This window comes from Pempheris klunzingeri, chromosome 19, assembly GCF_042242105.1.
Source record: "Pempheris klunzingeri isolate RE-2024b chromosome 19, fPemKlu1.hap1, whole genome shotgun sequence".
NCBI lineage: Eukaryota > Metazoa > Chordata > Actinopteri > Acropomatiformes > Pempheridae > Pempheris > Pempheris klunzingeri.
In genome coordinates this window covers 16,721,937-16,738,379 of record NC_092030.1, presented here as the reverse complement: position 1 = coordinate 16,738,379, position 16,443 = coordinate 16,721,937, and the positions used below count along the sequence as shown (strand labels likewise).

Sequence of the window (16,443 nt, the reverse complement as noted above, 5' to 3'; positions counted from 1 at the left end):
CAAAAACAGAGCTAAAAGTCTATATCGGACTGAATGCTGATGTTGTTCCATGTCTGCTGGACGTGTATATAAACAACAATTTTTTAAGTAATGAGTTCACCACAAAAACTTTTTAAAGTGGTAGTATGTCAAAGTTTGTTTACAGCTTGCAGCTTACAACTATTTTGTGGCTCTAAGCAGTTGCCAGGTAATGAGCAGAGACTTAAACGTTATATAATATGTTCCTTAGAGAGCTGGACTTGAGATGAAGTGTACAGTCTAAACTAAGTTAATAGGCTGCTCGTCATAGCTCCTTATTGACCGCACAAAGACGGGAGCGATATCAATCTTCTCATCTAAGCCTTGGCAAGAAAGCTGAGAAAGAAATTTTCTTTTAAATGTTTAATAAATCATCCTAAATCTGCAACAGTGTCGAGGGACTTAGGCTCCTCCTGGATACACAAGTCTCTGTCTGTAGTATTGTATTGCAACATGTATAATTTACTGTAGATTATTTTATGTAGGTTGTACATATGATACATGTACGCAAGCTGACAGACATCCAAAGGCAGAGGCACGTGAACAGATTCAGCTGTATTGTATCTAACTGCGTGTCAGATTCATGAGTTTGATCAACACAGTAGGTACAGATAAACATGTTTTGGCTACATACATGTGTTGGGGGTTCCATTGGGTGTTGGCAGGTAGGAACCAGCCTTCCAGGACTTGGCTTTGAAGCCCTTCTTGCAGCGCTGGCAGTCCTGGCCAGTGGTGTTGTGTTCACACTGGCACTGGAGGTTCCCATCCTGCAGCAGGCACTGGGAGGCATGGAGGTTACACTTACACCTAAAAAGAAAAGACAGTTGACAGATGGCATTGAGATGAAATGAAATAAGGCAGCAAGCAGAAGTTGTAATCACACACACCATTTGTAAGTGCTGTGCTAATAATGCTAGATAAAATAGGGGCACAGTCTAAACAGTAATCCAAACACATTTAGGATTATGGCCAGCAATGCCCTCGAGATCATTTGGCTAAAAATACATATATATATATATATATAAAAAAATATATCATAGTTGCTATGTTAAGAGTATTTTTTTTGGTTTCAATTTCAGTTTTCTTTCAGAAGTACTGGCAAAGCTACAGTGCCCATTTCTACTTTGATGTTTGCTAGTGCAGTTTGTACAGTTGCCAGTACATTGGATTTTGTGTCATTTGATTTCACTAGTAGCTTTACAATCTACACCATGAGTAACATATCAAAAATAAATCAAAGTGTTTTTGTAAAATGTTTCCTGCTGACAGCCAAACATCCTGATTGACTGAAGGTAGAGCTGAAACTATTAATCAGTTCTAAGTAGTCGATTAACACAAAATCACTTGGCAATATTTCAGTTTCCAAGCAATACTGCCAAATATTCTAAGGGTTGAGCTTCTCAAACGGAAGGATTTGTTGCCTCGCTACATCATACACAATAATAAATTGAACATTTTTGGATTTTGAACAGTTGGCAGTTTTCACTATTTTTGGACAATTTCCAGAAGAAACAATTCATCAAGTTATTAACACAATAATCAGCCAATTAATAGATAATGGAAAAACATGTTACTTATACTTAACTACATTTTCAAGAATTTCTTCAGTCATTAAAACCAACAGTTTTGATTAAGAGAAGAGGAGATTAATTTTAATACAGAAAATAAATTACATGTACATGCACTTCTGCAGCATATGCAAACATACAGCAGGATGTAAACTGAAAATAAAAAGAATTCACACTCCAAAAGTTGAAAGCAAAATGTTGCAGATCCAAGATTGTTGGTAATGAAATTTCCCCACTCTCTATCCGAGACCACCATTTGATATTTGATGTTTACAATTACTGCCTGTGAAATCCAAGTGTCTGAGTGTGAGTGTTTGTGCGATGTGTGCACAAGTGTGTGTGGTTGCATAGACATAATGAGTGTTTACGGATGAGCGCAGAATGACCTCAGCAGAGGGCAGGGCCCAGGTGGGCTGATCCAGAGGTTGAAGTTGTGCTGGGAGGGAAATGAGGATCTTAAGAACACTCGGCAGCTACGACTTCAAATTACAGCCTTTTCCAGATGAGTGACTGGACTCCAATCCAGTTTGTTCCACTGGAGTGAACAGCTATCCGTGTGCATCAAATATTCAAAGAATGGCCCCTGTATTCTGGCGAGATGACTACTTCAATTTTCCTTCCTCACACTAATGTGCACTTTCTCTGCAGTTTTTTGTTTATTTGTTTATTGTTTATGCTATCGTCCTATCGACCTCAACCCTAGTTTCACATTACTTTACATACTGACTAACGATGACTAAAACTCAGAAACATGCAGTAAGCTTCACAGGGAAAAAATGGAGCCAGTCGATCATGGAGAGTTGTGTCTCATATCACATTGTTGCCTATAGTCCTATAAATTACCCACGTTTCGCTCTGATCACATGGACGAGCTGACAGGACTTGCCAGGGAGAATCCATCCACCGACAAGGCCTTGTTTCCTGCATTTCTCTCTGAAGGACACAAGCTGTCCACTTAGTGAAGAGGGAAATTGAACATCTCTTTTTCATGGAGAAAATAGAGAGAGAGTGAGCGTGTGCGAAATGAGACTGGTGTGTGTGTGTGAGTGTGTGTGTGTGTTTCTGCTTCGTGTGATTGTGATGCATTTCTCTGATAGCGGCGATGACAGACAACAGATCAGAGAAGCAGAGGCACGGTGACTAATGCCTGCATTGAGTGACTGACAGCGGCGAACATATTACTGCTTCTCATCTCCTGCAACTTTGGCGATAAATCTCATCTGTCTCATCTTGAAAGTGGAAGCGCCACTGAGCGCAGGTTCTAGAAGTTGTAGTTTAAAATCAATACTGAAGAACAGAGTGATTTTCTAGGTATGCTGCTGCTGTGCAGTTTGTGTCTTGCAGGCCTAATGGCTGCAGCGGACTAGAGGAAATGGCTTCCCTCATGTCAATTATCTGGACAGTTGGCATACCACGATGGTCGAACGTGAGCAGATGAGTCTGGATCCATGAACAAAATGTCACTGGCCTCCTAACGTTAACTAAATCATCTGCTAATTTAATAATGAAGGCAAATTTTTGAGTCACACAGTCTTGCAGGTGGAAACTTTGCGAACACTTCATCCCCTTGACCTGCTTTTCGGACTCCTGCCACATATTACAGCCCAGGAAGACCAAGAGTACTTCTAGCCTTGCACTCCTTCCGCATGAATGATGTGACACTCCGACTTTTCAAGCACCGTGTCTCCTTAGCTCTCTCTCTTTCGGATGACAGCTTGCACTGGGATTTCTCCCGATCCCTTTCTTCAGTCCCTCCACACACAAATAATACATGGGCACAATCATATGTTAATGTGCAAGATGTCTGCCTTCACTGCAAAGTCATCAAAGTGGGAGTAGCTGCTCTGAGCTGAAGGAAGTTAAGACGGGACAGCTGGATCCATCACAACCCTGTCTGTTTGCTTAGAGAGAGAGGAGAGATGAAATGAGAGAAGGTGAGGGGAGGAAAAGACAAAGAAGGGCAAGGGAAAGCTGGGCGAGAAAGAGCCAATGAGCAGAAGGAAATAAGTGATTCAAATGTATTCCAGTCTACATTAGAAACCACAGACACAAGGTGTTGTTTTAATTAGCTGGTGTAATTATGGGTCAATACTTCTGTTTACCAGTCTGTTGGAGTGTCCTCCCAAGAAAAACTAGAGTATCAGTCGTTTCAGCAAATGGGCAAAATAAACTTGTGGTTACGTTTCAAGCGGCGAAGCCCTCTAACAGCCATCGGAATCACCACGGTTGAATGGGTCAACAAAACATCAGACTTTAACTTTGGAGGCTGCAGTTCCTGTTTCCTTCCGATAGTTAGTATTGTTTTATTATTTTTTTTAATTGACTGCAGTCCTTGCCTAGCCTTAACCAAGAACATATTTTAACCCAAACCATGATGTTTCTCTAATCCCACCCAAGTTGTCTATATATCTAAACCTAACCAAGCTGCAATCATAATGATTTTGGGCCAACAATGTATTTGGAGTACTTGCTATGTCGCCTTTAAGTTATAATCCTGAGGATTTCGGCCCTGGTTGATTTGTGGACACCTGTGATTACTGGCTGTAATGGCTAGAACCAATGCAGGGTCCAGATCTTAGTTCAAAACTACACTTGTACCGACCCCAATGAGCAGCAAATATACCTTGATTTGCTCCATTTACAGTGCAGCCAAGAAATAACACACGGGCTGAGAGGATCCATTGCGTCATGCTATTTTAATAAAGAAGACTGTTGTCTTACGCCGTCCCACACTGGCTGTTGTCTTATCACATGAAAGACAGACACATACTCCCTTTTGTCTTCTATATCACTTCCAATGCATGAATACATTGTTTCCTGTAAATTCCTTGTGTGTGGGTAGACAGTTTGAATCCCTTGTGGGAAAGGCAGACTCAACCACTGACAATGGAAACTACTGTATAAAGAGGCACTTCCATAATGTAAAAAAAAAAAATTCCAGCAAGAAATGAACATACTCACAAAGTTAGGACTAAATAGTAAATAAGTTACTTGAGAAAAGAAACGTTCTGCTGACTGATTCTTAATGAATCATTCCTGATCAACACCAATAAGTAATCATTATTTTTGTTATGTACTTTTCAGTCACTATTTTTGTGTCACCCCAAGTAAAGTGGTCCAGTATAGGGAGGAAAGCATTACTCTATTAATGCTTTAGCTTAGCACCCTGCCTTTCAAAAGTTAGTTATATATGACTAATTTTATATATTAAAGAAATGTAATACTAGATTATGTTTCTTAAGTTTTTTTTAACAGAATGAGCAAATGTTTCAATCAATCTAACTGCAAAATGCTCACTTAGATCATTTGCTTTTCCTACAATACCTGCTCCAGCAGTACAATATTCACTCATGGTAACTACATCCATTCCGGCCACTTCCCTGCGACATCTGTGTAGTACAAGAAGTCACACTTTGTGGACAGAAACAAATGTTGCCAATGCACACATTCCAGGCAGCAATTATGTTTCCTCTAATACATACAAGGCCAGATGTAAATATCGATTTTTGGAGACATCATCATGCATGTATGTATGTATGTAGCTACATATGTGCATGGTCGCACTATGTTTTGTGTCTAAGCAATGATCTGTACTAATCATCCGAGAGAGACAGTAATTGTCAGCCCATCTGTATCTTTGTGTTTCTCCATCCATTCTCCTAGTAGTCTGTCTCTGTGAAGTCATGTCGACCCCGTGTATTTAACGATACGATGGCTGCCTGTTTTAGACAGCAGAGACGCAGCAATTAGGGGAATAAATAATAAGAAAGATAAACAAACATCAAGGGGGAGTCATGTGGTGGCAGAGCCTGAGAAAGCAGCTGGAAGCAGCAGTTAATGGGGCTTTATCTGTCTCTTTACTGAAGTCGACGCCTATTCCTCCATTACTCCCCAGGGACACAGCTATCACTGCCTCTCTTTTATTCTGTTTTGCACTCCCCTCCCACCGCATTTTTTTTTTACTATAACTATTCCAGTCTTTCCATTCACTCTTCCTCTCTGATTTCCCATTGTATCCTCCATCTCTTTCTTTCCCCTTCTTTCTGTTTATGCAGCCTTTAGCTCTTTTGCTACTGCCCGTTGCACCACTGCTCACTGAGTTGTGCACTGGGTAAATTGGGTTGTGGACATGTGCGTGAGAGGAGCGGGTGGAGGAGAAAATAGGGGGGTATAGGCGATGCGGGGGGCTGAGCAGTCAGTACAGCAGGGAGTAGGGCAGTTGTGTCAAAGCCCTGACAGTGTCTGCCTCTCCGACTACAGTGGTGAGACTCGGAGGAGGAGCAGGAGGAGGGTCCGCATTGACGTGCTCTAACCTGTGATGACAGACTGCATCGATGCGGCTCTGACCCAGCAGGAGATCTCTCTCCTCCTCTACTCTGTATTCGATCAGCCGTCAGCGAGAGGGCCCACTCGCTACTCGCAACAACTTCCTCCCCTGATACCGTAAAACACACAACTGGCTACACAACCTGCTGGAGTAATAGTAGAGTGAGAGCGTAATGGGCATCAGTGCTTTTCATCAGAAACTCTTAACATCCAAACCAGGGCTGACTGATGACATCGAGGTCCATGAGCTTATGCAGGGGATGAATAAAATAGCAGGAAAATGGCCTGAGAATTCAAATATAACACAATCAAATACAATAGCCCAACAGTTAGCCTCACCTTTTGTGAGGTCTATTGTACCTAATTTCTGTTACAGGACTTGATTCAACTCATATTTTAAGTTTTGAAGTTGCACTTTGCGGTGGACATTATTTTCAAATTCAGTCTTAGGTCCTTTGTATCCAAAGATTAAAGTGCCCCTCACTTTGTTACTTGTATGTTTGATTTTCACTGTTCAGAATGATGGGGAGTTTGACATAATACTGTTTTTACATGTATCTGCTGAATCAGCTGTTCTCACCTTAAACCTGTTTAAGATTTTTACGTTAGCATAATTTTATGACGTGACAGTTTAAAAAATGATCACAGATCAGTATGCAACTTGCACAAGAATTGACTATTCACTGAAGCAGAAGACATCTTGTTTCCAGTATTTTGAAATGAGTAATATTTGAATTTTCATTGATTCTGGATTTTTTTAATGACTGAGCAGAGGGAATAGACGTCTGTTTAACAGTGAACTTTTTTATGGAATAGCCATAACAGATGTAAATAAGCATTCAAAGCAGAATATCTTTCAACAGGCCTGGAGGTGATATTTAAGTACGTCCGTAAATTAAAATCTGAGTGGAAGAGGGGCAGTCTGCAGAAAAGCAGAGCCCGCTAACACAGTGCATCCCGAGTGAAGCGGGAAGCAACCAAGTGAGGAGTGGGAGTTGCGTGAAGCTGAAATCATTGATCAGCAGCACGCCTTATTGGCTTCTGGTGAAGTCTTTATCACCACGTCCCCTCCCACTTCCTCCCTCGCCTCCCCTCGTAAATTCGGAGCAGCTAATTGGACATGACTGCGTTTATGTTCCAGCTTCATAAATTTCTTTCTCTGAAGGGAGAGGATCGATTTTCCTCGAGTGCAGCCTCCCGTAGCAGGGGAGCAGCATGAGTCTCTTCAAACGTCCCCTCTCCTCTCCACCCCACCTCACCCATTTTTTTTCCCCCCTCTCCACCATCCATCCTTTCTCTCACGTGTGCTCCTTCTCTCTCCCTCTAGACTAGACAGGTAATCTATAACTGACCTCCCCTGTGATCATATGGTGAGAAGGAATTACACCGCACCTCTTTCCATAACCACAATAGCTCTTTCACACATTTCTTATCAATCCTCTCACCCTACTCTCATTAATAACACAACTGATGATATTTTTTTAAACTAATCATTCCAGCCAAGCTCATTATCTGTCATTATCTAATGAAAGTTGTTGACAGCAAAGGACCACAATGTTCCAGATACATTTCCTCTCCTCCTGTCTATCCCTCTTCCTCCATCAATTTCTAGTTTCTCAGTTTCAGCCTTTTTTTGGGTATATCCCAAAAGCCATCTAGGGGAGAAAACACTTAGCCTGCTGCTGGAGGACCTAGGGGAGCCGAAGGGACTGTGTTTGGGGTTTCCCATGCTTTCTAACACAGCACACGGACACTAACATTCCTACTGTGCTGGAGATGCATTAAATACATTCAGTGTTGAGAGGTCACTTGATGTTTTTGGCCTTGGGAAAAAAAAGGTGAGTGAAATGTCCAGAAAAAAGGCATCTTAAATTATTCAAAACACAGGAATGACCTTGATTGTCTTTGCAATCCACACCCTGTGTGTGTTCCTAGTGCATGTGTGCGTGTGTCTCTCTCTACTATGCAGTGTACGGGAATGTGTGACCTCCCTGGTGTGTATCTGGGATGATTCATTATATTAGCACAGTTTGCTCTGAGTTTAAAAGTGTCTTTCAGACTGTGATTTTGAATTAGATAGAAGGATGAATGGAGCAGAGATAGAGAGAGAGATTGTATGTGACTAAGCGTATGAGTAAATTATTTACATGGCATACAGTAAATGGCTATTGCATGAATGCCTAGCCAGCACTCAGACCTGAAAGCATCTCTCTGATTGGTTGATTTGAAATCATGTCAAGAGCAGCAGGCAGAGTCTTTGAGCTACCTGCTCTCTAAAGTATGTACTGTATGCAAAGGACCAAATACCTAAATAATGGAGCCGTGGCACATCCTGTTCTCCAATCCAGACCTCAGAGGACCGTTCTGATGAGCACAGCAGAGTTACGTGCGTGCGTGTGTGTGTGTGTGTGTGTGTGTGTGTGTGTGTGTGTGTGAAAGAGAGACATAGTGAGCTTTATATGGGAACAGTTCAGGTGTGAGTTACATGCCAGCTGTGTAGAAACGTAGTTTTTGCTGGCCTTTCAAACTGCAGGGGTAATTAATATGCAGCTTTCATAGGATTATACCACCCTGGCTTTTTCCTGTGATACTTTGTGTAGGAGGTTAAAACACAATTCGTAATTAAGTTAATTAAGAACTTAAACAGTGGGTGTACCCCTTGTTGTAATAAGTGGCTCAATAATATGGTTTACTGTCTATGTTTGGAGGAGATTAGGTAATCTGCATGTCACTTATACTGTAAATTTGTTAAGATTTAGTTTTCCTTTATAGATTATATCCATAAGCACATGTCTCTCTCTTGAGTGTGGCTTCATGTAAAGCTTATTTAAACCCCTTTTTAAAATATGCTCATCCACGGCCTATTACAATGTATGGATAGTTGTGTGGTCATTTGTCATGTCTACTTTATATTTCCATTGTTTACTTTGCGACTGTCACAACAGAAGTTAAAATGATTGCAGCTGTGATAACTCTCAAGAGTTGTAAAAGTCTGTCTCAGACTATTAAAAAGCCCCTTGGCAGTATTTTGGTGCCTTAAAACCCATGGATCTGTTACTTAAACTGAACTTTTTATTTTATAATCTCACAGATACCCAAATAAATACTCCCACCAACTTAACCCCTTGCATTCTTTTGAAGCAGGTCTGTTTTTGATCTGAACACCCACTAACTCACTCAAATGTTATTGTCATATTGTCATTTTTCACGATTAATTTTTCATTGGGATTATTTTTTGCCTTTGTTTAGAGTCTAATGACCTTTTCCACATGAATGGTACGTTTTCATCGGAGCATTAAGATATTAATATAGAGTCAGTTTAACTAGTAAAAGAAGATTTTGATGATAAAAACAAAGCAGGCAAATACACTTACATTGTAAACATTTTTTTAGTCTCTTTTCGGGAATTTTTCTGCTTAGTGATTTCTTCTTATTGGTCAACATTTAATTTTTCTGTGTTGAAAAAATATTGCATTTGATATAAAAACACATGCCAGTATAACATGACTGCCATTCTTTCTTGCATAAAATAAGCCTTTGTGCATGAACACAATTTTATGTAAAATTCCAGTCATGCAATATATTTCTGTGTGTTAGTAGCAGATATAAATGAGATACTGGATCAAAGTCCCACATTGGCAATTTTACGTACTGTTCTGTGCTTGTCTCTACCTGACACAAATGAAATGTTATCGTCCTATAAATAACATATGCTGAATGTTATCACCCATGAATAGATGCACTCTCAAAAGTCACTGACCACTGTGATGGGTGACCCTTATTAATTCGTCCACACAAGACATATTTTACTGGCATTTGGCACTTGGCGGGTGGTAATTTAAAACTCTGCACGCCAACATTGTAATATTCATGCAGCATGATGCAGCATGAATGATGCAGAATAGCTGACACCGTTCTTACTGGAGCAGCCATGTCACTGCATCTTAAGGGTTCTTCCTCTTAAGAGGGTCCGGCCTCACTCATCCAGTCCTGTTCGTCCTGAGATTACTGTGTCACTGTGCTGGATATCGGAGTGTAACCTCCCTACAGAGGCCTTTACTGCTGCAGAAAGGTTTTTAATGAACACTACAGCAAAGAGTAACACCTGGGGAGAGAGGAAATTGGGCGTGAGTTGGAGGGCAGGGTGCGTTATTATACATCCTCCTCGTATTTAAGATATGACCGAGGAAGAAGATGTGAACGGAGTTGGGAGGTAATGGAAGTGATGAAAAAGTGATGAAGGGACAGAAACTTTCGGGCGACATAGGGTTTGGTGGGGGGTCCCTCCTGTTGTGCAGACCCCCACAGAGTCCTCGGGCCCCCTGGGGTGATATGGATCTTTGTAGGATCTTCATGTGTGCATATCTGAATGAAAAACTTTGGAGTGGGGAGGAGAATACAAAGGATATCTGGGTCTGAGACAATGTGGCCGCCATGTGAACCTTAGAGGCACACTTTTGAACCCCATAATGTGTGAAAGCATGTTATTATAAATTAGCACTTCAACACATTTGCAAACCTGCACCCGCGGGCCTCCACCCATTTTCACCCGTGCGCCTAATTTTTTAGCACAAACACAATTACTTAACGTACAGTCTCTCATCTTCATAGCTGCTTGTCCTCTCATTTAAATGATAAACTAATTCACAGAAAGTCTCCTAAAAGTCACTAAAACTTACTCACACACACACACACACACACTCCGATCCAAAACACACATACAACTCTAACGTGCGTTCCTGTATAGCCATGTGTGTATTAGAGTCTAATTCCGGTGAGACTGTGGAGGGGAGGATGCCTAGGGAAGAGAAGCTGAGCTGGGATCAGCCAGAGGACAGGGGTTAATATAATTATCCTGCTAAAACCTTGAGACAGAAAGAACATCATTAGTCATAGCGAGAAGAGAGCCACCCGAGCCGCGGGCCAGAAGAGGAGAGGAGGTGAAGAGAGAGGAACAGAGGAGGAGAAGGGGGAAAGGAGGGAAGGGGAGCTTCAAAACACACCAGAGCAGTTAGACAATTAGTTTAAGAACTAAATCTTAGGGGTCTTTGTTAAAAAAAAAACAGGACAGTGTTTACCCGTGCTTTGAGCTGTAGTAGGAACTGCATCGCTTATTCAGTAATTATGATATTTGCTTAATAATCTCTATATAAATGAATTACTTGTGGTGAAATTAGATTTGTATCTGAACTGAACACATAATGATACTCGTGTGTAGCAAAGGGCTAGCAATATTTTGCAATTAATGGAACTAGTGCACTGCATGTTCATTACATGCCTGTTCAGATTGCCGGGCTTCCAGTACTGCTGCTTGCAGCTTCCTCGCGAATCGCTAATCCAAACAACTTCCCAGTCGACACTGTGCTTCCTTGGTATCCCTTATGCTTGAAATGTTGACTGCAATGTAACATCTCTGGCCCCTCCAGTCTCTCTTTTTTGAATGCACAGAGAGCGAGCTGTACCCAGCATGCCGTTCGCGGGTGTAACAGCTAATAGGGGTCCAGTCTCAATACACTACACAATGTGTACTTCTGGCAGTGGTAATGCGCTGCCAATGAATATGTCCCATGGATCTTAAGAACTTGCACATGACACTGAACATCCTAAGGTCCTCAGCAATACACCTGCTAAGTGTGAAGTTGATCAGATGAAAGGTTGTTGAGAAAATCGAAAGACAGTCAGAGACTTCTTCTATTTTAGTTAGACTAGTGTGATGTCCGTTGCCTGTTTGGGGTGTGGTGGATTGCTCGGCTCCTGGTAATGCTACTGGCAGCGTTGTCGGGGGGGCGTGCCCGCTCTGAGCATTCTCAAGTAAACAGTGACTTCACACTCGCACTCCTTTGGGTCCTCAGCAATACACTCACCAAGTGTGAAGTCAATTTGATAAACACTTGTCAAGAAAACTGAAGGACAGACATAGAGAAACTCGTTCCAGTTTATATAGATGACCTCTGGTTTGTCCAGATTTAATATGAGGCCATAGTTATCTAACTTTTAGAGGTCTTTTATATACTATGAATGTGCTCGGTGGCCAGCAAATGAATGGATGGATAATAAAGCATGGGTCTCGAAACATCTACCATTTGGAGCCAAGAGAAGGACTCCTCTATCTTTGTGTCTTTGCTCTGTGCTATATTTCAAGTTTGGGGAACTTTGGTGACTTGTATGGCATAAACCTGACCACACCGTCAAATTGACTCCGTGATTGAAAATTAAACTAGTGCTGCAACCATGATTTCTTTCATTATCCACACAACAGGTGTAAAAATACTTTAAGTATGGAGTTTATATTTTAACAAACTTCCAAGATGAGAGTAACCAGATACATTTACTCCTGTTCTGAAATACACTGCTGAGATACTTGTACTTTATCTATATTTTATTGATGGTTTTATAATGCCACTATCAGCTAACAACTATAGATGATAATAACAAAGTAAGGAAACAACGTCTTGATTTTAGGATGGTTTACATTCATACTTTGGGTTGCTTAAAATTGTTTTTTTGGGACAATTTGGGACAGTGATGAAAAAGTTTGTCTGGAGCCCTGCTCTAATTATCAACTATGCAGCCCTTTGAGAGTTATTCTCTGCTTGTAAGTTATTCATTAATTAGCAGTCCCTGCTTTGCTCATTATTTATTCTGTGGTTACAAGATTTTGTGTCTTATTTGAAAGTTTTATCAAACTAAGCACTGTCAAACATTACCTGCTGTCTTGTTTTGCTGGATTATAAACCTCCATGCTCTGGACCCTCCACCAACCACAATAGGACAACACTGTGGTAAAAGTGAAAGTCTCTGACATCAAAAACTGACTGATCACAGTATGAGCTTGTGTGTTTCTCTTTGGCAACACATGGGCTTATTTTCTCTCTTTTGCATTCAGACTCCAAATGATGAGTTGTTTATCCGTGCCCATCTACATGCTAGTAATGATAGCGACAGTCCCGCAGTAAAGACGCCAGTATGTTTTTTTGAACACCACGCCTGTAATAATGCTATGCTAATTAATGTGGCTGACTGAGAACAAACCATCTTTCCAAGGACACCCTCCCTCTACCTCATGTTCTCCCACTTACAATTCCCAGCATGCTTTTCAGCTTTAAAGCACGCTTGCGGTATCAAGAGATTCCCCTCTCACCAGATGCTGGGTATGGCACAGTGCAGGCGCTGGTGGGGAGAATTCTTTATTGTATTTGTGAATTTAAAAGGATATTTACGAGAGAGGGGGTGCGAAGGTGAGGGAAGAAAAGAAAAAATCTATTGAAGAGGGGGGGGGTGAAAAAAAGACGTTCGTCTGTGAAACAAAAGACGGGGAATGAAAGGAAAACAGGCAAAATCGCTGACTTTAACTTTTTTTTTCCCTTCTGAGGGGAAATAAACTGTGATTATCAAATCAGTTACAACCATTGTGTCATAAATCATCGCATATGAGAGGAACAATGACACATTCCTCATTGCGGTCCCTCAGCTTTCTGCATGCCTTTCTTTTCTGGGGAGTGCTCATGAATGATTTAAAAAGTGATCTGTTTCTGAGCCTCGGCTGCCTTGCAGGGAGATAGCTCGGAGGGGAGGAGTCAGAACGGGGTGGGAGGGACCACGCATGAAGGTTTCCTGTCTTTGGTGACAGCACACGAGCCACCGCTTCTATGTTCTCCTCATCACACATCAAACATGGATCATATATTTCATTTATGAGGCAAAGTGCAAAGCGGTTTTCTCATGAAACAGAATAGACAGGGAAGTTTTAAAGCGAGAACAGAAAACATGGAGAATATGTGGGGAGACTGTGTTACTCTGCTCTGTGGTGGCCGTGTGAACTGGAGAATAATATTTACAGAGCATCACACCTCACATCATTCATCACAAAATCACACACCCCAGCTAGTCCCATGAAACTAGGAGTTAATCCATCATCTGCCTCCCACTTTTCTTTCTCTCCCTCTCCCCCTGATCCAGGCTTATACCTCCCATCCTCTCACCTTCACTCTGTAAAGGACACGAAAGAAAACTTTGGTGTAATTCAAAAATAGTGGTGACAGTTTCCGATGTCAAAGTCACCCTACATGGATAATAAAAGACTCTGAAAGACTGGAGGCTCCAAAAACGGAGCAGAGCATCTGTTCCCCCTTGTTCTCCGGTGGAGAAGATGGACAAGCCTTGAGGCCTCGCTATCTGCCCTGTCATCCTCATTCATGCTTCCAGTACAACAACAAACCTTTATTACAGTCAGATTGAGTCACTGCAAGCAACTCAGAGTCTAATTAGTCCCTCCCTCAGGAGGCAGTGTGACTGCAAAAGTACAGATCAGGGTTACTGAAGGATTGTGGTTTCCAAGTTTAAATGAGTATGTTGCAGTTAAAATTTTAGTTCTATTTTCTGTTGGGTTTTTTGCATAAATGATCAGTAAAGTCTTTAGATTCATATTTCAACTAATCTGTTTTTTCTTCCCTAACAGTACTCTACCAATTTAGCATTGCACTCCCTTCATTGTCGCAGTAACAGTTTATTTTAAGTAGAGGATGGAAAATGGATGCAGCAGAATGAGAGACATCATTTTTTAATTCCACACATTCCTTTCATCTCTGTCAAAACTAAGCACCTACATCACCCACAATGCATCTCTAAGCAGGGATTCAGACGGAAAACAGCCCGGCTACCTTGGCGGGGGCGTATTGTTTAAGGTACTAGTGAGACGATGACATAAGATCCAGGAAGTCCAGCTGGAGTTTCAGATTAATGCGTTTAAAGGCTTATCAGGCACCAAAACACAGCACTACGGTTTGTAATACTCACAGACAGGATTTTACAAGAGTTCCCCTTTAGTCATCTTTTGACCCCTCGTATTTATGTTTCAATCGCCTGAGGGCACGGCAAGGCAAATTTATTTATATAGCACCATTCAGACACAAGACAAATTCAAAGTGCTTTACAGGGGGAGGGGAAACTCCTGTGACAGGAGTTTTAAATTTTAATTTTAAGGTAATCATTTTTTTTTTGTTTTTCCTAACTATCTGCTAAAATATAATAGCTGACTGACAGGTTAGGTTTTAAGTAAACACTATAAACCTGTTCCAGATGTGGCTCCACATGAGTCAAGAAGAAGTCACCCTTCTAGCCCATGTGCATCTGTATCTGGATATCCTGTCTGGATAAGGAAAAACGCAATGTCATTGCAATACGATAGGATCGCCCAAACCACATTGGAATTTGCATATTGATATCCGATCACAATACAGGCAGAATAGAGATGACGAGAACATTTACCAATACCAGGTGTAAATGTTACCTGTGTATTTCAGCTGCATCTTGTCATCCAGAATTTATCACATAGTCTTTTGATCACTTAAATGTCATGTCCTCAAAATCAGATTTCTGATATTTCAGGCTTACATTATGGTCTGATATCTAAGTAATCTGCACAGATACAAGCCACAAAGCATGTTTCAATCCACAATATCATTATCCAGATAATGTATTCATGACTACAGTTGAAAGTTTAGTGAAGCAGAAACATTGCCATTTGATGGAAAATCACTAAGGGCTTCTGGCGCCCCAGCTGTCGTGATATACCCACAAACAGACGAATAAGAACACCTACAGAAACATGAAAGAAGTCATAAAAACTGCTATGACTGCGCTCTGCAACATGTTCATAAACATCACTAAAGTTTTCTGTGCCAGTCTGTTCCAGTCTGTGAGGAGATGGAGAGCTTAAACCTCTCAGCACATTAGCTCTGTCAGCAGGGGGGCAGGATGGCACACAGAGAAACACAGACACACGCCGGATAAATGAGTCAAGCAGGCATGAAACAACATGACCATGTAAAAACACTCTGAATACCATTAGCATTCATATGGCTTGTTTTCTGGCAGGTCTGCTCTTAACTAATTTTCACTACTGGAAAATAATTAATTGTTGGAAAGAGATAGGGCCTTGAGACAAGACTGGGCCTATCATACGTGATTAGAGGTTAAAAGCCATAAAATTAAATCACTGCATTCTTTTGCACTGATAGTAGCAGCTGTAGTACTTGTGGTGGTGCTTTTTATATTATTAATAATCTTTCCACATTATTTGCCAGGTTAGCATCTGTATGGGTGACACAGTCGATCTAAACTAAAATATCCTAAATCTGAATGATAGATTTGCACAGAATTTGGTACAGATTTGAAAGCTTCCCAGATGATAAATCCTAAAGTCTTTAGTAATCCCTTCACTTTTCCTTAAACATTTCACCGGATGAGTTGAATTTAAACATACTTGCTGCTTTATGACCAAATACCTGCAAAACTAATGACGTTCGCACTAATGAGTTAAGTGCTAATTAGCTAATCTTAACTTGCTAACACACCAAACTAAGATGGTGAACATGGTTGAAATTATACCTGCTTAACATCGGCATGTTAGCATTAGCATTTAGCTCAAAGCACTGCTAGTATCGCTCTAGCTGCTTAGTCTTGATACAATTTACAATAGAGATGATGCATTATATTGGATCACATAATCACCATAATCAATAAAATATTG

General features: G+C 41.0%; 1 protein-coding gene across 1 annotated transcript in view; it reads right to left on the bottom strand.

Moving 5' to 3' along the window:
- The window catches only part of ntng2a (netrin g2a), a 55,355-nt gene that overhangs the window by 23,075 nt on the left and 15,837 nt on the right, over window positions 1-16,443 (bottom strand). Inside the window, exon 3 of the mRNA XM_070850117.1 lies at window positions 649-825. Within this exon, the coding sequence (XP_070706218.1) occupies window positions 649-825 (177 nt within the window). The remainder of the gene's footprint in view (window positions 1-648; window positions 826-16,443) is intronic.